Source organism: Carassius auratus, chromosome 16, assembly GCF_003368295.1.
Source record: "Carassius auratus strain Wakin chromosome 16, ASM336829v1, whole genome shotgun sequence".
In the NCBI taxonomy this organism is placed as follows: domain Eukaryota; kingdom Metazoa; phylum Chordata; class Actinopteri; order Cypriniformes; family Cyprinidae; genus Carassius; species Carassius auratus.
The window spans coordinates 14,523,674-14,550,700 of record NC_039258.1 but is presented as its reverse complement, the minus strand read 5'-3'; the positions used below and the strand labels follow the sequence as shown (position 1 = coordinate 14,550,700).

At 34.4% G+C, this 27,027-nt stretch overlaps 2 protein-coding genes across 12 annotated transcripts in view; one reads left to right on the top strand and one right to left on the bottom strand.

Moving 5' to 3' along the window:
• The window catches only part of LOC113116232 (uncharacterized), a 35,301-nt gene extending 19,171 nt beyond the window's left edge, over nt 1-16,130 (top strand). For 4 of the 11 annotated variants that reach the window (XM_026284252.1, XM_026284251.1, XM_026284257.1 and 1 more), the window contains 7 exons: nt 3,238-3,273; nt 3,707-3,812; nt 5,699-5,923; nt 7,439-7,579; nt 9,931-10,220; nt 12,543-12,800; nt 14,519-16,130. In XM_026284252.1, the coding sequence (XP_026140037.1) occupies nt 3,238-3,273; nt 3,707-3,812; nt 5,699-5,923; nt 7,439-7,579; nt 9,931-10,220; nt 12,543-12,800; nt 14,519-14,749 (1,287 nt within the window). In that variant the 3' untranslated portion in view covers nt 14,750-16,130. The remainder of the gene's footprint in view (nt 1-3,237; nt 3,274-3,706; nt 3,813-5,698; nt 5,924-7,438; nt 7,580-9,930; nt 10,221-12,542; nt 12,801-14,518) is intronic. The other 7 variants (XM_026284255.1, XM_026284254.1, XM_026284259.1 and 4 more) reach the window with 3 other exon arrangements.
• Nucleotides 16,131-17,946: 1,816 nt separating this feature from the next.
• The window catches only part of LOC113116231 (chloride channel protein 1-like), a 33,921-nt gene continuing 24,840 nt past the window's right edge, over nt 17,947-27,027 (bottom strand). Inside the window, exons 17-23 of the mRNA XM_026284250.1 lie at nt 25,821-26,002; nt 25,508-25,589; nt 25,195-25,274; nt 23,656-23,700; nt 23,412-23,516; nt 22,266-22,352; nt 17,947-22,167 (exon numbers count right to left, since the gene is read on the bottom strand). Of these exons, the coding sequence (XP_026140035.1) occupies nt 21,793-22,167; nt 22,266-22,352; nt 23,412-23,516; nt 23,656-23,700; nt 25,195-25,274; nt 25,508-25,589; nt 25,821-26,002 (956 nt within the window). The 3' untranslated portion in view covers nt 17,947-21,792. The remainder of the gene's footprint in view (nt 22,168-22,265; nt 22,353-23,411; nt 23,517-23,655; nt 23,701-25,194; nt 25,275-25,507; nt 25,590-25,820; nt 26,003-27,027) is intronic.

The following is a 27,027-nucleotide window of genomic DNA, read 5'->3' as shown; positions in this document are numbered from 1 at the left end:
AGATATCTCAACAATGCTGACACGCTTTGACACTCCACACCACAAATTCCTGCAAAAGCATCCTGCTTCAAGAAAGAGGCCAAGGTGTCCAAAACAGGAAGAGATTATCTCAGTTAGAGAAGCGAGCCAGCTCTCCTCCTTAACCGCAGAAAGACATTAGTGCATTAGCCCAGATAACAGCATGTAGTTCAGTGCTTACCCAACCTGGCTTGTAGATTGCTGTTATCGTAGTTAGCATTTACTTTTGGTTAAGTTTGTGTGTTTTGTGCCTCACACCCTTAAGAACTGACCCAGAAAGCAAGCTTATAGTATTTGCCTTCGCCTCTGCAGTGCAGTGACACTGGAGACTGGTTCTGGGTCTGCGCTTAAGGGAGAGATGAGGATTTTGCTCAGTGTATGCTCAGTATCACCACTGACACATCACTTTGCTTGCTTTTAATTCTTCTTATGTATTCATGCATATTGTTGATAGATTTGAATGATTAAGGCAAGCATCAATTTTATCTCACACAAAGCATATAAATGAGATTTGCTCTCTATCTCTCTCTCTCTCAGTTTTGGAAGCTTTTAAAGCTGATTCCATATTTGCTTCATGAAGACAAAATATGTGAAATTCAAAAGGTTTTTTTATGAGATACTATGTTCTTGTTAATAAGTAAATGCACACGGTTCTTTCATCTGTCACCCTTTCTGATTCTGAAGTACCTGATTGAAGTCCTAATAACAACAAACAGTTTAATTCGAAAATGAATTAGATCCATATCTGACGCATATCTGAAACCAAACAAGAATTTCTGTTTACAGTATATCTACGATATTGGTTACATACTTACACTTTATACAGAATAGTGGAGGTTAATTTGTCTATTTATGCTCCGTCAATGAAAATAAGCTAGTTTAAATCAAAGCCAAAGCAGAGTCACTCCGAACCATTGAGTGGTGGTTCATTGCTGAATGAATCAATGCCTTTAAATGAGTCGGAATTAATGGTTCAAATGACTCATTTATAAAAATAGTCAAGCGTCACCACTTGCTGGTGTATCAGTGTAACCTACAGAAATAATAATTGAAAAGAAGTAGTGCTGTCAAATGATTAATCGCGATTAATCACATACAAAATAAAAATGTTCGTTTACATAATATATGTATGTGTGTACCTTGTTTATTATGTACAGTATATATAAATACACACACATACAGTATATATTTTGAAAATATTTACATGTGTATACATTTAAATATTTATATTATTATGTTATATTTCATATTATATATAAATATAAATGAATAAATAAAGTAAATAAATATATGTATTTAGCAGACGCTTTTATCCAAAGCAACTTACAGTGCATTCAGGAAAAAAAGATTTACCTAACATGTGCTCCCTGGGAATCGACCCCACAACCTTGAACTGCTAATGCAATGCTCTACCAATTTAGCTACCCAAACATACATATATACATGCATGTTTTTTATTTATATATAAATAATAAAAATACACAATGCACACTCATATTATGCAAACAAAAACTTTTATTTTGGATGCGATTAATCGCGATTAATCATTGGAGAGTACACACTTTTTTTTTCCTTTGGAGCAAGATGTTGGCTACTGATCAATTGTGCACTGTTTGAAAGTAAATGTTCATTTTGATTTTGTGTTTGAAGTTTGTGCTCTCCAGGAGGTTCCCAAATTATTTTAACGACTTTTTGTTTGTTGTTGACTATATTACTCAGCATCTGATTTAATATACAAATATCAGACAGCTCTGAGCACATATTGCTACAAATGAAAATGTACTTAAATGTAGTGTAACATCCACAGGCTCTTGTGCTATATACAAAACATCTGATCTGTAATAGTAAGTAAAGCCAGCTCTCTGGGATTGATCCCTGTCCCTGAACCTTCCTGGCTAGTGTATCTCTTTACCTCTAAAAATAGTCAACATTACAGTCTATTACAGCATTCATTCCCTTCACCTACTGTGTCTTCAGCATGGACTATCTGCATTAGACTCCATGTATTTGCTTTCTTTGTCACTGTATTGTTGTTTTATTGTATTATAAAAACAAGTTAATTATAGGCTACATAGAAATAGTCTTGCTTTTAACATAAGCTTTACTTATAGCTTTTATCTGTCCAATAGTCTATGCAAGGAGTGTGAGGCCGTAGTTTTTAATGTAAAATCTATTTTCTGAATGCTTCTGTGTGCTTGCCAAAGCAAACTTCAATATTACTATTGCTCATACCTACAGCTGGAGAAACTGAATAAACATTTATGTTTCTGCTATACACATGAGTGATACAACGTATCAAATCCTGCAGATTGTTGAGGAGAGATGTGTTATTACTTTTCTAAGCAATCAGGCATGTGATTTTTACCTGGCAGATGATAAAACTATCATAATTTACTCACCCTCATATTTCAATCATCCTCAACACAATAACTTTTTTATTCAGCATACCACAAAAGAAGATTTTTTTTTAAACAATCGTTGTTTTTTTTCATTCTTTGACAATGGACAACCACTGAAGCTTTCAAGGATGTAAAGGATGTTTATCATAAAAGTCACCCCAAATGACTTGTGCGCTATATTCCACGACCACGTCAGCTTTGTGTGAACAGAACAAAATGTATATGTATAAAATGTATTATATAGTTTATATATCTCATGAACTCAAAGCATGATCCATTTCTTTAGATTCAGCTGACGGACTCAATCGCAATAGTTTAACAGCTCACCGATGAACACATTTTGGCCTGTTCCTTACACAAAGCTGTCATGTGGTGTCCGAAGACATTTTAGACAGCTGTATGGACCACTTTTATGATATACGATCATGGTGCTTAAAAGCTTTAGTTCCAGTTCACTGTAACTGCATGGAAAACAGCAACCACTATTTGTCATTTTGTATTTCAAAGTGCCAAGAAGTGTTTGGATTAACCTGAGGATAAGTAAAAGTGACTGAATTTTATTTATTTTTTCTTATGTCACCTCTCTGTTAGTCCGGCCAATAAATCGGCTTCTCAGAATTTGATTTCCTCTCTGTTCTTTTTTTTTAATTTCTCTATTTCTCTTTCAACTTCACATGTTTTTAAAATGCCTTGTTCTGTCACAATCCCCCTCTCTCTCTCCTCTCCTTTCTCTGTGGCCGTCTGTCTTGCTCTCCTCTTTCTTCAACTCTGTCTATCCCCATCCCTTTCTTCCCCCATGCCTTCTTCCTCTCGCTCTCAGCATGGCCGAACAGACTTTTCATGGGATGGAATCAATGTAAGTGTTGTGAATATCATTCCTCCATTTCTTTCCTCTCATTATTTTCCTCTGAATCACAGTAGCTGTCTCCTATCTCCTATCCCCATTCCTCGGTTTGATCCGTCTCTCTTATGCGGTGACTTTTTTGGTGTGCAGTAGTAGTTTTACTTTGCTGCAGATGTAAATGATAAAAGACTACCCTTCCCATCATGCAAATGGACAGAAATGAATTAGCAGGCTGTTGGGAAATGTAGTTTCACAACCTCTAGGAACCACTTTGCTAACTTTCTACCTCACTTCTCTCATCACCTCTTTCATTTCCATAAACTTCCGCCCACGCTCAAAATTGTGCATTTCATTTCTGCTCCTGCTTCATCGAAAACCATCTATTCCTTCACCTTTCCTATTTTCTGTCCCATTTTTCTCTCTTGAATTCCTTGCTTCATTTCAGTTATCAATGGAGGACACAACTTCAATCCTCCCTCGGCTGAAGAAGCAGAACTCCAACGCCTATGGAATCGGCGCTCTGGCTAAGTCCTCTCTGACAGGTGTGTCAGGTGTGTGTCTGTCCTGTGAAATGGTAAACTGACCCCATGTTGACTCCAAACTGAGCTGGAGGAGATGGAGCCAACATGGACCCTTGTGGGTTTCCCTTTTCACCACCCGATTCCATTTACAACCCTCTCCAATGGCTCGTGCCATTGGTGAATTCCAGATCCAAATACGAATAGTTTCCTGAAAAGTAAACAATATGCTTCCCACAATGCACTATCATACAGCTTTTCATGTTATCCTAAGCGGTGGTTGATGTGCGAGGCAGGTTTTTGTATGTAAAGTGGAGAGATCAGTCAGTGTGTGTCTTGTAATGTTGTTCTCAGACTCCTGTATCTGTGTTTTTGTCGTACTGCTGTGTGCAGTAAAGTGCAGTGCAGTCTATATCCTTCTCTGAAAGATCCTTTCCTTCACTTTTAATAATTCATGTTCATCATTTCATTAGGCATTACCTTAGAGCCTTTAGAATGATCTCTGTATGTTTGCACTAATGCACTGGTAAAAAAATATATATGTATATATAGATTCTGTCCAAATGGCAAAGAGCAATTGATTTTTTTCTCTGTGTCTTATATAAAGTCTGCACACAGAATTTACTGGTATTCAAACAGATCGTTACAGCCTGGCTTTAGTGTATCACAGATGTGCTGTAGCTTCATTGAATAAGCTAAAACTAATGCAGGAGAAAGTGTAAGGCTATTATTTTGTGTAGATCTGCATTAGTGTGGAAAGAAGTCATTCTAGCAAGACAAATTCCCATCCCTTGCCACTTAAACTTGGTTATTTATTTTCCAATACCATAACTATCTACATCTCATTATAGAAGTCATTTTCATTTCCTTACCAAACAATTCTACACATATTTGTCAACAATAGAAACGTTATAACACAGCACATGGAGAGGTTGCATTGGCAATTGAAATTTAAAACATTAAAGGATAATTGAAAAAAAAACACTTTTAATCACTTTAACAGAAAAAAGATTTTATTACAGTCTTACAATTTATTATTTTTTTTTTTCAGATACACCAAGCTTTAAAATATTTTAATGGGTAGAAATTGTGATTAAAAAAAATTTTATAGTAGAAATGTAAGTTCACAAGATTGGTGAAATTCATACACTCTCAAAAAAAAAAAAGTCAAAAAAAAAAAATACCAACAACAACCTGTAAATAGTACATAAATGTACTGTATATATTGGTACCTGCAGTTTAAAGAGTACCATCACAGTGACCCCCTTTTTTTTTTTTTTTTTTGTACGTGTGGCTTGGGAATCCCTGATGAACCTAAAATTGGGATCCCTGATGAACATACAGCTCTTAAAATTTATGGAATCAAGAAATTCTAATAATTTTAGTTACTTCATTTAATTTACAGAAACTAGGAGATAATAACTGAAAGAAACAAGGAAACTGTCCATAGGTTCAAATAAACAGATGTCTTCTTCTCCAGGTTGTTTTCCATAAAGATGAACCGTAATTGTTTATTTTTGCAACATTATGTAAAACACAAAGTCATTTTTTAATTATTGAAAGTATTAACTTTGGTTGGGTCAAGCTGATGTGTTATACTTTTATATAACAGTCCTAGTAAAAATCAGTGAAACTAAAACAATCATAACAGATAAAAACAGATAATGATGGTACTTTTTAAATTCAGTCTGTAAGAGGATAATAAAGAGCAACCACTGAGCACACCAGTCTATTCCCAATTTCCATGTTACATTCACTCATATACCCCATATAGTCTCTGAGCACATGACCTCATACTGTAAAGCTATTTAATTTATTCTCTTCTCATTTCCCCCCCTCTTTCTCTCCATATTCTAAAAAATGTCCTCCCGCCGCCGCCTTACCCCATCATCCTCCCTCTGTCCCTCCGTCCACTTCAGGAGTGTCTCGCTCTATGAAGGACAAGGTGACGAAGCCGACCGCGATGGCCCAGGGGCGCGTGGCTCACATGATTGAGTGGCAGAGCTGGGGCATGCAGACGGTGGGTGTGGGGGGCAGTGGAGCGGGACGCACCTCCAGTCTGCACCTCCAACAAGAGCGCAAGCTGGAGAATGACGCATACAGCGACCTCAGTGACGGAGAGAAGGAGGCTCGCTTCGCCGCAGGTGAGAGACAGAGTGTTTAATAGCTAGAAGGACCTACACAAAATCTAGTGCTTCGAAATGACTGAAGACCCACGACATACACAAGACCCTCAATGTGGAAGTGTAACAGTGGGAAAGTCAATGGGAACCGAAACCATTTGGTTACTAATATGTATCTTCAACAGAAGAAAGAACAACAGGGGTTTGGAATGACAAAGGGTGGGTAAGGGATGACAGAATCTCCCTATTCCCTCTCTAAGGGGTTAATCATGAGTGAAATAAACTGAGTGCATTTAATGCTTCTTATGAAATGCTGAACTGTGTGAGAGATAGCGCTATCCATATTAACCACTATCCATCTTAAGTTCATCTGCTGCTGAATGCATCATCATACCTCAAGTTATTTATGACTATGAGAATGTGGCGAATGTGTCTGGGATGTTTGCTGCTACTGTATCTCTTATTCATAACACCATTTCTGAGATGACCAGGCTTCTTTATAGTATTTCCACAGTCAGGTTGACATAGATTAAGTTTGAGGTGTGAATAAGCATTTTGTTTTATTTTATTTTATCATTATTATTATTTTTATGAATGTCCATGAATTTGTCCATTACAGACTTTAATTTAAACATAAAAGAAAAATTGAATTGAAAAAAATAATTGTTTTGGATTAATTTGTTAAGCATATAAACTGTTAAAAATATCTTTTAAAAATACAAATGACACTTTTTCCCCCTTGGGTTAAATATATATAAATCAAGCGTAAATCAAAAGTTTTGAAAGACATTTTACTCACCAAACCTGCATTTATTTGATTTAAAAATACAAAAATTAATATTGTAAAATATTATTACAATTTAATCGCTATTATTGCAATGAATAGATGTTTTCCATTTTAAATCATTTAAACATCTAATTTATTACTTTTTTTGTCTTCAGTATCACATGATCCTACAGAAATCATTCTAAAATGCTGAAGAAACATTTATTAAAAATCATATTGTTAAAAACAGTGCTGCTTAACATTTCACTCACTCAGGAGCCTTTGATAAATATAACATTTTAAAAGAACAGCTTTTTTTATATATATATATATATATATATATATATATATATATAAATATATAAATTCTTTACTGTCACATTGGATCATTTTAAAGTGTCATCGCAAATTAAAAGTATCCATTTTCCTTAAAAGAAACTAAATTACTGACAACAACAAAAGCGTATATTTGAATCTATATAACCCTTACGTTGTCCAAACACAGGGGGTTTTAAGATTCGAGGTTCAAATTAATATTAGTCTCAAACATACAGCCAAAATCAGACATTATATTACCCAGTTACAATCAGAAGTAGAATAGCAATAACACCACTTGCATAAATACAAAATACAAACAAGTATCAATACACACATATTCATAAATGCAACTGTCCTGTTCTCACAATCTTACTTTAAAACTTTGCAATGCTAGGTAGCTTAGATGAGTTTTTATGGCCAACACTAAATAATTTAATCCTGAATTTTGTCAGGTGTGCTTCAGCAGTTTGCGATCTCTGAGGCGACGCTGCTGGCCTGGAGCTCGATGGACGGTGAGAGCACAAGCGCTGGATCGAATCAGGGGAGCGTAGCCCACCTGAGCGAGGCCAACCAGGAGAGCATCACCAGCCGAGGTACTGACTACATTTCCCAGCATGCACTTCCAAGCTCAGAGAAGAACTGTGTTTCTTTCTACTGGAAACCTAGCCTAAACTTGAGGATAAAATCAATTTAGCAACAGAACTTCCACGTCACAGTGTGAGCTCTGATGAGTGCTGCAATGATTCAGGCAGCGTGCTGTCATAAACCAGAATTAAACACGTTCCTTCTCCAACTTAGCCCATCTTTCCATCTCAGCTCAAAAAATAAGGCAAGAGGATATGCTTGAAATCCATGACTAATTCCGTAAGGACTGAAAAAGTAGACATTTTCTTATGTTTTCCTTTGATATAGTGCTCTGCTACGAGTTTTCTCTAAGTAGAAAGCTTTCCATTGAAAGAGTGAGGGTGCGATTGCTATATTGCAGCTGATTTGGAATGCAGTGCACATTGGGTTTTGAATAAATGAATAACTAAAGGTCAGGGACCCGTGACTCCCAGGAGAATGAGAACTTATCCAGTGAGCACTTCAGAACAGCCTTACAGACTCACATGAGAGCTCAGAACAACCAAAGCCATCTGCATGCCAAATGACGACATGTAACAGACAGATAATGGGATAATTATGTCATACGCTAGGGCAGAGGTGTAACAAAACTAGGTTCACAGGCCCGGAAGTTTCAAACCAAAGGCTTTTATTAATCCAGATGGTAATTTCTCATCAACATCTGGAACATATGTGGCACAAGTCATAGAATATAAGTATGTAACCTGATTTCCAGCACCAGATAAGGAGTAAAATATGCTCTGCTCCAGAAACTAATTTACACAAAATAGATTAGATTAGATTTCAAAGGTTTTGGGGTCTTTAGGATTTTTTTAAATATATTTTTTAAAAGTCTCTTAGGTCTATATTCACAGAGGCTTCAGTTGGCATTTAAACCATGTGAATATTACGAAATATTATTATAATTTAAAATAACTGTTTTCTACTTACGTAAATTTAATTTTGTTTTTATAATATTTATTTAATATATATGTTTTCATATATATTAATCTATTTTCATCAGTCTCCAGGGTAACATCTCTCAGAAATCATTGTAATATGCTGATTATTTTCATTGTTAAACAATGGACTCCATAATATATTATTTTCAGGATTCTTTGAAAAATAAAAAAGTTTTTAATGATATTATTTGAAATAGATTTTTTTTATATAACAGTGTAAGTCTTTTCTGTCACTATTGATCAATTTAATGCATCTTTGCTGAATACAAAATTTATTTTCATGCACATGCATTTGAGCAGTAAAAAGTACTGCTGTTTGTATTTATGCTTATTAGTTTACAGTATTGCATAATTCCTCTTGAGTGACCTGTATTAAAATCATTTGAGAGTCTAGTTTTTGTTTTGTTTTTGCAGTAGAGCACAAATCACAAATGTATGGTTTCATTGGCACAGAGGGTCTATAGAGAGATAAAGGGCAAGAGTAGAATAAGCTCAGTGGGCAGTCTGTGCACCAGTGAGTGTTGCTATGCTGCATTACAAAGCCATTTCCTCACTAAATAAAGAATCTCATTTCTGCCCTGCTGGAGGGGTGAAAATGACTGAACACTCGTTTTAATTTCACAACGATGGCCATGGGGTATGCTGAGGCGAGAGGTTTCACCCACAGAAATAGAATGGGCAGTTATTATTATCAAACATTTTGTTTTACAATCAGATAATAATTTAGAAATTATCTTGCTGTTGCATGCAGATGAGAATGAAAAGTCATTTGGCTCAAAGAGAATAAAATGGAAATGGAAAAGGCTTTGTCATGAATGTGGGCTCAAATATTTTAACATCTCAAATATTGTTCAATCAAAGCATCATAAAAGAGCGCTGGCTGTAACATAAAAGTGAATCGAAAAGCAGCCAAATGATGAAACAACATGTAAAATAATATAATTAAATTTCTTTTTTTTTTCTTTTTTTTGTGTACTTTGACCACCTTTAATTTTATAACTGAGGAACATTTTCTTTTCTTTTAAAGACTTTAGTTCAAACTTTAGACCCTGATCAATTATAATGATTATTACATGAGTCTCTATAATAATTGATTTTGATTATTTTGGTAATGTATTTGCTTCATACTGTAGCTGTGCTAGTTTCATTTCTCTCATGTCACTCTGCGTTCTCTTTCTTCTAAAAGAATTTCAACTCGGTCCGATATTCCAAGTCCATTTATATATATATATATATATATATATATATATATATATATATATATATATATATATATATATATAATGATCTAAGATTTAAAACTAAGATAAAATATACAGAATGTTACCCTTGATGTTTTAATTTGTCATATTTTTGTTCTTTTTCTCCGTCTCTTCCAGACCAAACAGTGCACCATTCCTCTGCAGAGGTGTGGCCTCACAATTACGTCTCCCAGGGTCTTTACTGCCTTTCTTCCTCTGATGCTTGGGAGCCAATTAGTAATGAACAGTCAGGTGTGGCCTCTCCTGCCACCGGTTCGTATGTCATGTCTGTCGGGACCGAGGGAGGATTTGACCCAAATGCAGCAGCTCACTTCCTGTCCCAACAGCAGCAGCAGCAGTATCAGATCCAGCACCTGCAGCAGATCCAGCAATACCAGCAGCAACAGCTCCTGCAGTATCAGCAACAGGTGAGTGAGAAAACTACAACTCCCCGAAGCCTCTGTAACAACGGGTGCATTACAGGTGAGTCAGAAAACTACAAATCCCATAAGGCCTGTTTCATATGCGTAAGCAGTGTGTAAGCTGTGCATGTTTATCTCATCATTATTATATCATCAACATTAGCACACATCCAGATTTATTAATTTATTCAAAAGTGCAATTCAGTGTCTTGGTCTTAATGAATACACCTTTTTATGACCAGAATCTTTGAAATTTCTGAATTAAAATTAATTTAGATTTTTTTTATGGGCATGAGGTCAAACATTTTAGTGTGACACAACTGTCCTGATATCATAATAAATAAATAAATAAATTCTCGTCAGAAGAAACCTTTAAGTTGTCTGACAAGTGCTTTTATAATTAGAAAAAAAATAAATATGAAGTAATGGTTAAAAAAACTACAAAATATGAAACAATGGTAAAAAAAAAAAAAAAACATATAGTAGCAATAGTAACACTTTATGATAATGTCCTAGAAGTTATTTAGTTGGTTCATTAACAATAAGCAATAGACGTTATGGTATTTTTAATCTTTATAAACATTAGTTAATAAAAATAACTGTTTATTGTTTGTTCATATAACCTTGCATTCACTAAATAATATTAACAAATACAATTAAATTTTAATAATTTATTTGTAATACTGAAATTAATATCAACCAAGATGATTAAATCTTAAAAAATGTATATAATCTTCAAAACAATTCATTAATCTTATTAGTTCATGTAACTAACAATAATCAATACATTATACAGTATTTTTAAATCTTTATTAACATTAGTTAATAAAAAAAAACTTTTTATCTCATTTTCATTAAATAATATTAATAGCTACCACTTTTAAATGTAATAATTTATCAGTAAATATTGAAATTAACAAAGATCAATACATCTTTTTCAATGTCTTTTTCATTGTTAGCTTATGTTAACAACTGAAACCTTAAACTGTAAAGTGTTATGAAAATAAATAAATAAATAAATCACATCATTTTTTGTACAGGGATTAGGTTGCAGAAACACTGTCAGTGTGGAATCTCACATTTCACTGCTGGTTATATATGCTCTATATAATTGTGTATGTGACGAATAAAAAAAATCTTGAAAAAGCAAAATGTGCACCTGTCTCGCTTCACATCAGTGTGAAGTAGGGACAAAATAAAGCTCTACATCATCATCTCCTGTAATGGTAAAGGACTCCATATTCCTCAGCAACAACAGTTTGTTGGCACATTAACATAAGACTCCCATAAGGCTGTGTGGCAACAGATCTTATATTACAATCAGCAACAGGTAAGTTACAAAACTACCAATTCCACTTAGCAGCCACCGCAAGGACATCTCTTGCTCTGCTGTGCAGCATCATGTTGGTGTTGAACAGCACAGGTCCCAGCGGTCATTTCAACAGCAGCCCCAGGATCAGCAGTGAGAGCAGTAAAAACTTAATCAGGTTCCATCCTTCAGCCATTAACCAGAAGCCACTGATCGTTACAGTAAATGAGGTCTCGCTGGAGCAAATGGGGAATAAAAACAACACAAATTCCACCAGCCATTGCGATTGTAACACAACAGAGTAAAAAAATCTCATTTCTGATCTCTGTATAAACTTTTCAAGACTCACTAGGAGCTTTTACGCTTCTGTAGAAGACATCGTTCACTGTGGTTTTGGCTTGATGTTTAATTAACTGCCCATTTCATGAAACAAATAAATCATCTAACCGAGTCAGAAAAATCTCTTTGAAAACTGGATAAGATAAATGAACTCGCTGGTTAATAGTTTTTAAGCATGACCCTCACTCCATTTGTGTACTTTTATCTGTCAACTTTGTTTTTTTATTAATGCATTTGTTTTAAATGTGTTTAGATCCTTTAGATTTGAAAATTACAAATCTGATACGGTAAAAATATTTGTAAATATATGATGATATGGTGTAATACCTGTGTATGCATTTAAAAAAAAAATTGTAATAAGCTTTTTTTCAATAGATTGTTTTATATTTTATATTGTCTTAACCTATTGAAATATGAATACTAATTTCTGATTTCTGATCAATTATTGCTGTTGTTTTATGAGATGCTTTGTTCATTCTTTATAATATTTTTTATAAATATGCAGATTTTAAATAATTGTCCCCCTTTAAATAGATGTTTGTCATTTTAGGTGCTGGTTGTTTTGGTCCATGTCAGTTTTTTGGAATGAATAACATGAATTGGGAAAGAGAAGCAGCTGAAAAAGTGGCTTGCACATTTTTACCGCAATGGCGACTTTAAAAGTTTTTCTGTGTTTGCAGATGATAGAGCAAAGACTACACAGTGCCACTCAGTCTTTACAAGCTACTCCCAACAGCACCATCCACAGCCTGCCGCCCCGCACTCACCCCCCACTAGTGGATCTGTGGGGGGCAGTGCAGACAGAGGCCTACCAGGCAGACATGTTGGGCTACATGGGTATGCCTGTAACAGTAGATGGAAATCTAACAGCCCCCACAGAGGAGGTGACGACAGATCACTCACCTTTACTGGAAGCCCAGGAAGAGGAAGAGATCAAAGTGAGTGAAATAAAATATATTTAAATAAATATAAATATCTGAGATGATTATGAGAATATTAGAATGGACGATAATTGGCAGTTTTTTTCTATACCAGATATTATTTGTAGCACGCCACCCCAGTAATCTCAAAGATCTTTGTGTTTTCGTACTTCTGTCTATTCTGTCACGAAATTCAGACAATGAATGACACTTTGACGGCTTTAATTGTGACAAGACGGATCACTGTAGTGCCTCAGTTCAAGCGGCAGTGCATTTTAATACATTTTAGCGTGCAATGAACATGAATGAACATCAAATCGGTATCGGCATCAGTATCTGCAGATATCCTTCTGGATAATAGGCTAAAAGCATCGGCTGAGACATTTAGTGTAAATTTTTCTCTAATAAATATTACATGAAAACCATTTACTGTAACTGAAATAAAGCTCAAGTACCAAAATGAAAAACTGAAATAAAAATTATAAAAACTGAAACAGAAAAACAATAGAAAAAGCTAAATAGACGTATTAGAAAACTAATAATGACAAATTCACATTATTAAAACTTAAACCAAAATTAATAAATACTATAATAGTACTTTATACTTTAATAGTACTTCTAGTAATTAATATTTCTGTTAAATAGTGTCTTGATTTTAGTAGTGTACTGTATCTATTATTCTTCCATTTAAACCCTAACCTTTTTATGTTTAGTGAAAAGTATATTTGTCCTTTTATGTTGTAGTTTTCATGTTTTGTTGTGCAGTAAAGTGCTCAACAGCTCCACACAGACTTGTGATGCTGAGCATCAAATAGAAATGTGAAAATGTCAGCACCAAAATCTCTGGAGAACAGCACTTCGGTAGAAAGTTAATAGGAATTTATATATATCTGTCAGCAGCTAGAAAAGTATGAATCCTGTCTAAGTTTTCTGTAACGCCTTTCACTGTTGGAATAAGCTCTAAATCACAGTCAGAATCAGTTACAGCTACAGTGTAACTTTTCCAGTGCTTTAGTTTGTAATATCTGTGCCAATAGCACCACCAGGAGGAAATGCAAAAATAATGGCTGTTTTCAGACAGGTTTTTTTAAACACTCTAACTGGCTGCTATTGGTAAGGCCAATGGAAAATCAAATCAGCGCTGTTTTTAAAGAGTGTGCAACTGCGCATTTGCATAAATGTGTAAGGGAACCTCGGAGTATGACATACGAAAACATGCAAAGAACCAGTGAATAAGCAGTAAAACTTCACCACCTGTGAGTGACGTCAATAATGTCATTCCTATATTGTTGAGCCAGTTTGGTTCATATAATGGAAGTGCGACTAAGGTTTCATTATTACTAGCTAGTTAATACTGTATGTTCAACAAGGAATCATACAGCGGTTAAACAGCAACTTACATCATTGTATTGGAAATGCATTCCTGGTCGGGTAGATCACACTAAACATATTTGATAGAGCTACAAAGTAATGAGAAACAACTTATAAATGACTTAACTGAACTACTGCAAAAGCAACTTTCAACAGTAGTTTGCTTATTTGAGTCCCAAATGTTATTTGTCCCAATACAAAGCCTGTTCAAGTCTCAGACCAGCCACTTAACAAAATTACAACACAAATGTTTCGAAAGTTGTTTTCCAATTTCATTTAGTGCCACTGTTGGCACAGAGATTGAACACCGCGGCTGTAAACAGGAAAAGACACGTACCCAGTCTAACGTCCAGCCTCTTTTCCAGGAGGAAGACATTACGTTATGCATGGAACCAGAACCAGTGACATTAATTCCATCTCCAGTAACGCAGAGAGAGGAAGTGACCTCATTGGGAGGAAGCAGTCCTGGTCAAGCCCCTGGAGAATTCAGCACAGAGCGCAAGGCGTCTGATGTCTCACCGTCTGTAATTGAAGAGCTTGAGGAAAAAGAGGAGGAGTCTGAATCGTCATCTGTAGACGTCATGGCATCCAACTAAGTGGCCGGAATGAGACTTGAGCTTGTTTCAGTCAACTTAATCAAACAATATCAACTCCTCTTTCAGGAATCGAACACAATTGTGATGGAATTCAAGTGACTGCTCCAATGCAAAATGGAAAAGCAGAACTGAAATTACTGCACTGCTTACATGAAAACTATTCTTATTATTATTATTATTTTGTAAGCCTTATATTATGGATGTCTGAAAAAGGAAGGCACAGAATGGGAAATCCTTGGGACGTAGAAGGGAGAGAGTAAGGAAAACAAAGTTGGAGGTATGTAATTCAGGACGATGAATATGAAGAACAGTCGGTTAAATATGTGCATGCTTTTACAAGGAGTGATGGCACTCGTTATTCAAAAATAAAGAAACTATAGTTAAATGATGATGATGATAATATGATTATTTTCTAAGACAAAAAAACTAAAATATTAAATATATAATTGTAAAATAGACACTAACACAAGTTTTGACAACCCATGCCCTTCAGAATTTCAGTTCCCACACAGAATAAGAGGTCAAATGCACTCAATATAACACAAATTATCCCTTTTTCTATTTTCACCCTGTTTACTTAAAAACACAATCGTTTACACATAAAAAAAAACAAGATTTGGTAGTTTATGACACTGCTGGGAGAAACACTGGTTCAATACAGAGGTTTCTGTGCTGTGAAACATAAAAATCAATTAACTGAAACAAACCACTGCACAGCCTACACAGTTCTGTTGTCTGTTTATTCAGTATGTAAGTATTCAAACCCTCATTAACTCAAGCAAATAGATGTTGTACGTACCAATCAAAAGTTTGGGGAACCTTCTTTTTTACTAAGACTGCATTATTTTTTAAAAAAAACGCAAAAAAAAAAAAACAGTAATGCTATTACAGTGTAAAATAACTGTTTCTATTTGAATATTTTCAATTGTAATTTATTCTTGTGATGCCAATGCTGAATTGCCAGCAACCATTTCTCCTTTCTTAAGTGTCAAATGATTCTTCAGAAATCTTATCATTATCAATTTAAAACAAACAACAGTTGTGCTGCTTAATACCTTTGTGGAAACAGTGATAGATTTCTTTTCAGGATTATCTAATGAAAAGACAGTTCAAAACAACGGCATTTATACTTTAAGTAGAAACTGTCACTTTAGATCAAGTAATTGCATCTTTGCTTAATAAAATAATTAATTTCTTTCACAAATCTTACTGACCCTAAACTTTTGAACGGTATGGTACATGCACAAATATATACACCCATACCTGTGATGTTCTCCCGTGCTTCCATGCAAAATTATAAAGGAAATAACGGAGAAAAAATTTAATTTATTAAATCACCCAACTTAATTTTTTTTTTAGCCTTTATTTTCCACATAACTGGGCCCATTTCTATTTATTTGTATTTAATTCATTATTATTATTATTATACTTTTTGTTTTGTAGTAATACAAACTTATTCATGCAAACACAGATATATTTCATACTGGAGTGCAACATACCCGGCTTCGTTCTCTGTGTGTGGTTTGGCATGCATGATGTTTGTTAGTTTACTCTGGAGTCATACACAGCACTGTATAGATATTTGCACTGGACCTCAGTACTCTGAGCTGAGCCGAGACTACCTGGCTACTTAAATGAGAGAAAAATTTGGGAAAAAACATTTTTGCGCTTGCATTGGTTGCTGGGTGAAGGACAGATGCCTTTTAGATTGAAAATGTACTCTTTCATAAGACAAAAAGACTGTACTTCAGTTCTGATCCCAAATTTGCATTATTTAATTTTTTTTAAATCACATGAACATTTTTGGTTTTGCTCTGGTTTTGTCAAACATTGGCTTAAGGATGGTTTTGAAATATCTAGATTAATCGAACTCGTGATGAATGACAATTGAGAGGAGAAAGATGGAAAGGCAATGCTTCATAACCTCAAATGACTAAAATAGAAGAAATCTACAGTAAACATTTTTGTCTCAAACAGTCCTTTTGGCGACTCGTACATGTACTTGTTGTTACATTTGCAGGACTAGTTCTTGATGATTACTTTATTTTTATAATAAAGCATGTCATAATTTCTGTTCCAAAATATGTACAGTATTTCATTGTCTACAGTTCCTTTTCACTATATAATAAGGGGAGAATAGAACAAAATACTCATACTGTAAATATCCTTCACCAAGATATCAAGGAATAATGTCTCCACGGAATGAAAATGGAAATGGACTTTGGTTTGAGTCGAAAGTGACCTCTTGAACAACTCAGGTCATTTCTGAACTGCACAGGCGTCTTCCTGTTTGTCATGGTCACTGATTATACAGTAACTGATGCTAAAAGCTTTGCGTTGACTGGGTGTTTGTTCATAAACGGATATGAAGCGTATGCATCCCATAGCAGGAGCAGACGTCTGGCTCAGAAACAGAAGTAATTACATCATCCTGCAATGTGATGTCATGCATGATTCACCAAGGATAAAAAAATAAATAAAAAAGGACAACGTGTAGACGGTTATTATGAGTTTCTTTGGAGGACACGCTCACCTTTGATGATTGTGTATAATACAAACTTGCCGGTGAGAAGAAATAGCGTTAATAGCTATATGAAGTGTATTTACATGAATGAATTTATTTATTGACTGATTGTTTATGCAATGTTGGGACAATGTTTATTTTTCTACAGAATTGTGTGCAGTCCCTCCTGTGTTTGTTGGGGTACATATTACTTCACGTCTGGACTCTTGAGGAGGCTCTGACAGATTTTTGTGTACAGTATTTGTATACTTTTTGTCACTGAAAAAAAAAAATCAGGACACATTTTCCTTTCCGAACATCTTGTATGGAATAATGTTTTAATATGATATTTTTTATTAGGTTATATAACAATATATAACAGCAGAGTCTACATCATAATAACTCAAACATAACTTATTCACTGTCATAATATATTATAATATACAGTACATCTTATATTATGTGAAGAATTCAGAACTCCAAAGGTTGCTCACATGAAATAATATGTGCCCACTTATTTATTTAAGAATTATAGGGGAGGGATTTCACTTTGCAGCCTGTATGATATCTCTTTGTTATGTTGAGATAAATGCACCTTTGGTTGTAATGGTATCACTTTGGTTTGGTGAAAATATGTTATACTGTACATGTGATCATTCATCTTTCTCGTGTTTTTTTTTTTTTTATCATGAAGCAAAGTGATAGTCAAACATAACAATTTCTTTATCTTCTATATTTCACATTAGTATGCTGTTCTGAAATCAGCACAATTCCTTTCCAAAAACTTTATTTAAAAGAAAAGTTGATTTAGCCTACATCACCAAACAATTCAAAAACTATATCGTATATAACTATAAGCGTATATTGTTTTTCTCCCTATTAAATTACAATATCAATGAGTTTCCTACGTTACTGAGTTTAGTTTGTTTATGATGTGCGAACGAAGATGTTTTATATGTCTAAAGCATACAATGATTATAAATTAGTCTTAATAAACTAACCCATTGCAACCTTAATAAACGAACTGTCAATCATTGAGATATTCCCTGTATTCAAAATTGCATACTCCCCTAAACTAGCCTACTGGCAGTAAAGACACAAATTACAATGCTAGGTCATGTGATAATGACCAATCATGTTTGAATGTCGTACGCAAAGAACATACTTTTTTATTGGTCACAAAGTAGCCTAATTAATTAGGCCTACTCAAAATAAGTAGCCTACTTACTCAAGAGACTGCATAATTATTAATGCATTGACTTATCGCGTTTACGATATTCTGACTTGTAAGCACAAAAGTCATTGCTTACTTGTTAAAGTTCATTAACTTTAAATGTATTTATTGTGCTCATATTTGTCAAATGGAGGCCCGGAAGTCACCTGTAAATCACTTTCGCAATCCGAACGGTTTCCCAAAGGCAACGAATTGTGAAAACATAGCCTACGTTTTGAAAAAAAAAGTTAGAAAAGTTACAGTTTGATAATTTGGTTGCAGATCGCAAAAAACTAAGGTATGGTTTATAAATCTCAGCGCACAGATTGAGAACTTGTGGGTACGGTGTATTAGCTTATCAATAGGCAAGATTTGTTAAACCAACGAATTTAAGAATTTTGGGAGTATGGTTTATTAACCATATACGAGTGGGATGAAATGCAAAACCGTGGCCATGGATTTGTGTGTATTTTAATTGTTTTTCCCTCATCTCATGATTACTTTAAGCCTTACTTGGCATTGTGCAGATAACTAGAACCGGTGCTACTTTTGTGTATCTTTATCGCGTCGCAAACACATTCTCATTTACGAAAAAGCGCAACTGGTGCCATCTTGCATTTCAGTTAACGACTGAATTAAAGATAAGTCCTGAGTTTTACTGTAAAGTTGATGCAGTGTTAATCTTGTTGCTAAATCGATTGTTTTGTACATTGTAGCCTAGTATCGGAAAACATGAAAACCAGACACCAGTGCTCTGACTCTGGTACTTAGTAAAATATTATAAAGGATTATGAATGCACACTTTGTCACCTGAGGGATATTAAATGACTTTGTCAATTCAAGAGCACCAACTTCTTTATTTACTCTGTTGTGCCTGTAATTCCACTACCACATTTTAATGATTCCATTTCTGAAAAATGCCTCAAAGATTTTAATGACATAATCAACCAATCAAAGTAACACGGCAATCACAAAGCCAGGTCATACTGCTGCAACCAAAGGAGTGATGTCATGTTCTCTTTTATTGCTTTTTATGTAAGATAAGGAATACCCGAATGAATAAATAACAAAAAGCCAAATGTATTTCCTTGGATGTAGTGGTTTATCACTTGTGTTTACAGATGAACTGATCTCAAATGGATTTTTTGGTACAATTCTACTGCCATCTTTCACTACAAAACTGTCTGTTGGCGTGATGCTGTAACCGCTCTTTTGTTCTACCTCTTTCCTTCTCTCTGTAAACTAGTGTACTTGTCTTTCTCTCCTCCTCTCTCGTTCCATGTTATCTGTCTATTACTCAAACCCTGTGTTGTCTCCTCTTGGTCGAAGAATCATATTCAGAAGTAGTAACACGTTGGATAAAAAAAAACACTATTGTGATCAAATTGGTTTATGATTGCGTGGAGTCAACACATTTAGCAAGCTATACAGGCACAAATCCATTGACTGACTGAGCTGTTAGAGGTGTGATATAAGAAGTGCTCTGTGATACGTATATCTATGCATGCTTCACTGAAGGTTTTGAGCGGGTTCTTCCAATGTGCTCTTCCTCTTCCTCCATCGGACTCTCTCTTTCACATCTCTTTTTCCTGCACGAACAAAACACCTCCCTGACCTTCAAGAATATTACTATTCCTTTATTTTTCCCAAAATAATGAAGAAAAAATTAATAAATGAAGCAAACAAAGCAGTATTGCGCACTGTGTATTTTTAAGACGTGGCAAAAAGCCTGCATGCTATTCAGACCATTAAAACAAATAAAAACGAATCAGATATTCATCAATAGTTATAATAATTAAACAAAGATTCAATGATAGAGTAATGACTTTGCAGCTTAAATTATGTAGTAAACAAATCAGCTTCATAATGAATGTCTAGTGATTAGATGAATATACCAGGTTCAGCACAAGATCAATCAACATTGTGACTAAATTATTTGCGGCACAAAAATAAATGTACTCTTCTTATTTTATTTTTTTTTAAATGATTTGGTTACTGAGGCACTTACAATGAAAGTGAACGTTTAAATACAAAATGTTTAAATATTATAGCTACAAGATATAGAAAATATTAATGTGAAGATGGTTTTAGTGTGAATTAAATCAATTCCTAACATTTTGTGTTTAAAATTATACAAATTCACAACTTTGTTACCATGACAATGTAATTCTATAAACACAAACCCTAAAATGATGATAACAATTATGATTTAAACAGCTTTACAGCCGTATTTATTAAAATATTCACACATTTTCACAGAATAATTAATGTAAGTGCTTTTATAAAACTAAAACCTTCATTTTTTTTTACTTTTAACCACACCCCCTCCCAAAAAATAGATTAACAATGATTTTTGCTTTTTTAAAGAAAACAAAGGACAGATGTTGTTCTAATCAATATTGTAACAAATGTTTTCAATTTAGCCAGTGTTATTTTAGTATTATGTACATACTATTATAGCATTTATAGCTTATATTATTGCTATAATTATTTTTCATTTTTGTTTTAATTTTAATCAAGGTGCCTTTAGCTAATAACATTTGCATTAACTAATGAGCAACACATTTGCTACAATATCTATTCATCTTTGTTTATTTTAGTTAATAAAAATACAACTGTTCATTGTTACCCTATGTTAGCCCAGGTCCATTAAATAACATTAAAAGATAAAACTTTAGATTTTAATAATGCATTAATAAATGTGGCAATTAGCATTAAGATTAATAAATGTTTTAGAAGTATGCTTCCATTGTTAGTTCGTTAATGTCAACAACTGTAACCTAGAACTTTAACTTCATTTGACTTAAACTTCTAATTATATATATATCGTTTCAGCTTCATTTCAATTTACAAAACAATTGAAAATAATCTTAGTTAAAGCTAACATTAGCACTGAACTGAGTTAAACTTGTATTGAACCTGAAATATTGTTTTAAATTTCACATCTATACAATTAAAAAGAAATATCAGTTATACCAAGACAAGGGTCAGATCAAATACAAATCACTTGTTAGGGAAACAAATCTTTCATTTTTACAGATATAATATCAGGTTCAGCAGACAAACACGGGGATCGACTAGCAAAGGAGGAGAAGACATTCAGTGAGATGCGTCAGACCGACTGTCCATATGTACAAATGTATAGACAACAAGTGAAAAAACCTCTAGAAAGAAAGAGTATAGAGAGTCCTGTAGAGTAGAGTCGAGAGTAGAAAATCAATCAACAAGTCTGAAGGTGCAGCTCTTGTGCTGGGCCCAAAGTCGGCACCATAATTTGGTTTGCATCCCCCCGGAGGGCTGAATTTGAGAAAATGATAAACAATAGGCCTATAAAGGCTCCTCATCACTCTCTCTATCAGCATCCACCTCTCCTTCAGGCACAGAATGACGAGAGGAGAGAGGGAGTGTGGAAGAAGAAGGGGAAGGTAGTTGCTCCTGAGAGGTGCTGGCGGTACTTCTGCTGCTGCTGCCTGTGGCTATATCACACTCTTTGACGTCTGTCTGGATACAACTATCAGCGGACTTGTCTTTAGTTTCTCTCTTCACACTCTCGCTCCACAGCTCTCTGTCCCGAGTGGGAGAGGATGGGACGGAAGGGGAACGCGAAGGCTTTTTGGCCTTGCGTCTGGCGTCTCTGAAACTGGCCAGAGGAGGACGCAGTCGCACTCCGCTACGAGTCGAACCCTCGATTGCTTTCTGGAGCTGGGAGTGAAAAAGAGAGACGAGCAGAATTAATTACTCTAACACTAGAGCATATGATAGGAAGAATGCAGAAATACATGTAGACAGACAATCTTTACCTCTTTTAGTGCGACCACCCCTACCAGTTTACCAATACTAGTTACATACGCATGACTGAGACCCAGCAGAGAGAACAGGGTGTGAGTCTGAAACAAACATGAAAAACATTGTATTTATGCATGTATGGGTATATATTAGGGCTGTCGGTTTAACACATTATAAAGATAATTTAATTAATTGGCACATTTAATCTACCTACCCCACTCTGGACCTATCTGACATTTCATACAGATGATTAGTGATAAACGATGCACTTATACAATGAGTTATTTGAGAGATTTTGTCTCATATTTACATTCTGGTGTTTAGTTTAGAATCCGCAACTTGAATGAATCGGGTGATTCAATGATTCAACAGCCCATTCATAAAGAGAGACATTTATTTAATTCCTGAATGTTTGAATGAATGGAATGAATGAATGACTCAATGAATTACTCATTAAGAAGTTTACTGCCACCTACTGACAGTTTTAGTTTCTTATTTAGAGTTTTACTTACACACACACACACACATATATATATACACACACACATACATACATATCTTTTGCAGCTTAAAAATTTATGTGTAATACATTCTGTTGAATCACATTAAATATTTCTTTCCATTTTGCCTATTTGATGCTTTTCACATTTAACACAAATATTTGTAATTTAAAACGTAATTTATCTGCAAAATTTGACGTGTGATTAATTTACAATTAATACGATTAATCACCACATTAAATAAAATATCTAAATAAAACTGTATTTTATATTTACATAATTTCTTTTTTATTATTATTTGAATGCAAATATAAATATAGTAACTTTTTAAATTGGTTGAATTTTTTTGTGTTTTTTGTTTGGTTCTGGTTTATTTTTTGTGTTGTTTTTTTAATATCTAATAAAATGAAACACATTTTTAGTGTGTGTTTTTGGGCTCATACATATAAACTTCTGAATGCAGGATATAATGATGTTGTTTCTATCATAAAAACAAAACAAAACAAAAAAAACATTTCCCTGAAGGCATGAAATAATGAGAGCTTTGGACTGACATTCACATACAGATAAAAGTCTAAATCATGATTCACTTGGCAAAACATAAATCCTTAATATAATACACAGTATTTCATATGCGATCACAATCGGATTGTGGATTACCTTATGCAAGGATGTTCTCTCCACCAGCTGAAAAGGTGAGGGGTCAACACGGATCTGATCGATATCAATGGGCTTATCCAGCTCTTCCTCTTCCCAGGCTTTGATCTGAACACCCCAATACAACATAATCAGGGTCAGGATGTCACTGCGAGTGACTGACAGCTTACAGACAGCTTTGGGACTGATGTGCTAATTGTGCCGTCTGTCTGAACTGCAGTGGAAATAAATCAATTCATCACCGTACCTCTTCAGGAGTCATGTTATCAACTACAGGAGGAGCTGCAGGGCTCTACAGAGAGAGGAATGAGAGGTAGACGGAGGGTCAGAAGTAGTATGTGAATGTTTGAAGGATAACATAATAATTCACTAAAAATAACCCTTTAAATTTTGCATCTTGTTTAGTGACTCCAAATGCCCTACACAGCATGTTTGATGCCACCTGCTGGTGTGAGCTCAGCATTTTGGAAAGTGACAGGACAAAAGTCACAACTGGATTTTAAAATGCAAAAATATAAAAATGTGTGATTTCTTTCTATTCAAAGTAAAAATATACAAGCTACAACATTAAAACAGAAATTGTTAAAGAAATATTTTACATGGAAGAACAGTACAGAAGAAGATTAGGGCCAAGCAATAATAATAAAAAAATTAAAACCATCTCGAGATTAAAGTCATTAAATGTCAAGAAAAAAACGTGTTAAATTTCAAGAAAAAAAGTCCAGATAAAATGTTGAGATTAAACTCATTACATTTCCAGAATAAAGTCGTTATGTTTTGAGAAAAAGACTACATTTCAATAGACAAGTTGCAGAACGTTTGAAATTCATCCATGGTCCGCATTTGGCTCGAAGACGGACTTTGGGCACCCGGCCAGATGCTATTTACAGTGAAAATAGTTATACTGTATGTACTATTTACACTAAGTGACAACAGCAGCATTTTAGATACGTGCTATTTACACAAAGTGAAACTAGTCATTCTACTTACGTTATGTAAAAGTAGCAGATCTTTGCAATAAGTGTAAATAGTAGTTAATTAGATGCTATTTATACTTATAAATAGTGGTAGATACTATTTGCACCTCAGTTTTGTTGTACATTAACAGGATGCAATAATAACATTGATTTAAATAATTATTTTATTGGGACAACAAAGCCCTCACTATAGCCTGTCTACCCCTGATTAATATATTATTATTAAACACTCGTTAAGCAATGATTTCCATTTATTTTCGAAACATAACTTTTTCTTGAAATGTAACCACTTTAATCTCGAGATGGTTTTATATTTTATTATTATTAAAAGGCCCTAATCCTTTTCCATAGAACAGAAACAAAAGTTAAAAGCAATTAATTGTATTTACCAATCATGATTATGACACCAATTAAATATTATACTTCTATAATTTTAGGCATTTATATAATTGGCTGAGCAGATACATATTCTATTTTTCCCTTTTTTTGTTTGCTGGTTTATTACTTTGGGAGTAAAAAGTAATAGATAAAAAAAAAAATTGTGTGCACTCTCAGGATCCATATGCTGTCAAATACCATGGACAATCATTTATAAAATATTTACAATGGAGGTCTGTAGAGTAAGGCACATAACTTTAAAATAAAATAAAACATATTTGACAAAATTAAAGATATTAGTATCGTCTGAGATAATTAACAGCATGTATAGATGATTTCCTGCTTTAAACTCATGTACTCATGTTAACCCTGCTCAAGTCTTCAGCCAGTTGTACTGTCCTTGTAAGTGACAACAATGCTAAGAGACACACCTCCAGCTCAGTCTGCCCTGATGAGGAAGATGAGGAGAAAAGACGACGAAGAGTCCTCCTCACAGACTGCAGGGCACCTGCTACATAAATAACACTGGTTCACTATTTAATTGTGACTATTTAAAAGACTTAAGTAAGACTATTTAAGTCTTGATATCACAAACCTCTTCTGGTAAACATTTATGTAGCTGGTAGAAATGAGCTTGATTTCTAAAACAAGGTCTGTATGTTGAATAGTTAAAATGATGTAGAGTTGGATACTGATCAGCAAGAACATTTGAGAACTTGTTGCCAGGTAACAAACACAACTCACCAGATGTGGAGTGATTTGTGGAGACGTTTGTGGTTTTGGTGGACCCCAGTGGGCCGTTACACTCTTCAGAGACTGTGTTACCCTGTAATCATTTTAGTTAGTGTAAGATTAGCATACTTCAATTTTAGATTTTCAGAAAAGAAACATTTATCTGGCATAAAGCTCTGCTTACTGATGTTCAGTTAAGTTCAGAGAACTTAACATCAACCTCTGAGCAAAAAAAAAAAAAAAAAAAAGATAAGGGAAAAAAAACGTTCTCTAGGGTTTTTCTGGGAACAACAGTGTGTGAGCACACTTTTGGAGCTCCTCCCACCTTGTCTCCATTCTCCTCTCCAACCTCCTCATCCACAAAGGCGAAGGACTCCCAGTTGACCTTTGACCCCGGGCTGGACACGCCCTCACCTCGGATATAAACCCGCCTCTCAGCAGAGAGGGACCAATCCAAGGCGGCCTGAAGTTCACATCTCTCAATGGAGCCCAATAGAATCATTGACTCTGGGGAAATAATTGACTTTTTTTCAATTATTTATAAATACCAACTCGTCATCATCAGCATACATTAACTAGCTTTTGAACCACCTTTAACCAGCAAGACATGCCTGGTCAAACAGTTTCATCAGAAAGACCATTCTGGCAGACTAGTTTAACCAAATTAATTTAGCTGTTGAACAGTGTGGCTATGGTGCTGTTTCTGCCTCAGAGGAAAAAAAAGTCACTGTAAAATTTACATATCATAATTGCAAACTTTGTTCCTGTAATTGCATTTTTATTTCTTACAGTGTGACTTTGGTAACACTTTAGATTAGGGAACACTATTCGCACGTATCACTACCATATTGGGTTTTTATTAGTACTTATAAAACACATATTAACACATATCCATATTCTAGATCCCGTAACCCTAGCCAATACCTGAACATGACTACTATAACATACCATGAAAAAGCAGTAATTAGTTTATTCAGGGAAATTTCTCTAAAGTGTTACTGTGCCATTACATCTAACAATTGCGACTATTTCTCATAATTACTTCACGTAATTGCAACTTTATATATCGTGATTTTATATATTTTCTCACAATTGTGATTTCCTGCCCCCCTCCTCACATTTGCAACTATTTCTGATAATGTCACAATGTGTTATTTTTAACCATCTCACAATTCTTAAAAAAAAAAAAATCCTGGTGAAAATAGGCTTGTGTAATATATCTTGCAGTATGACTTAATATCTCAGAGTTGTGACTTTTCTCATAATTGTGTTAATTTCTCTTAAATTAAGACTTGCCATCTGAAAATTCTAGCAATGTCACTTTAAATCTCACAACTGTGATTATTTCAATTAATTCCAACTTTATTTTTCATAATTGAAACTTTATACCTTACAATGTATATATCATAACTGAGAATTTAATTTGGACTTTTTTGTGTAACTGTGACTTTATTTCTGATAAACTGACTATTTATAATTCGCACAGTTACCTTTTTTATTTTTTTCTCTCAGGCGGAAATGGGTTTCCATAC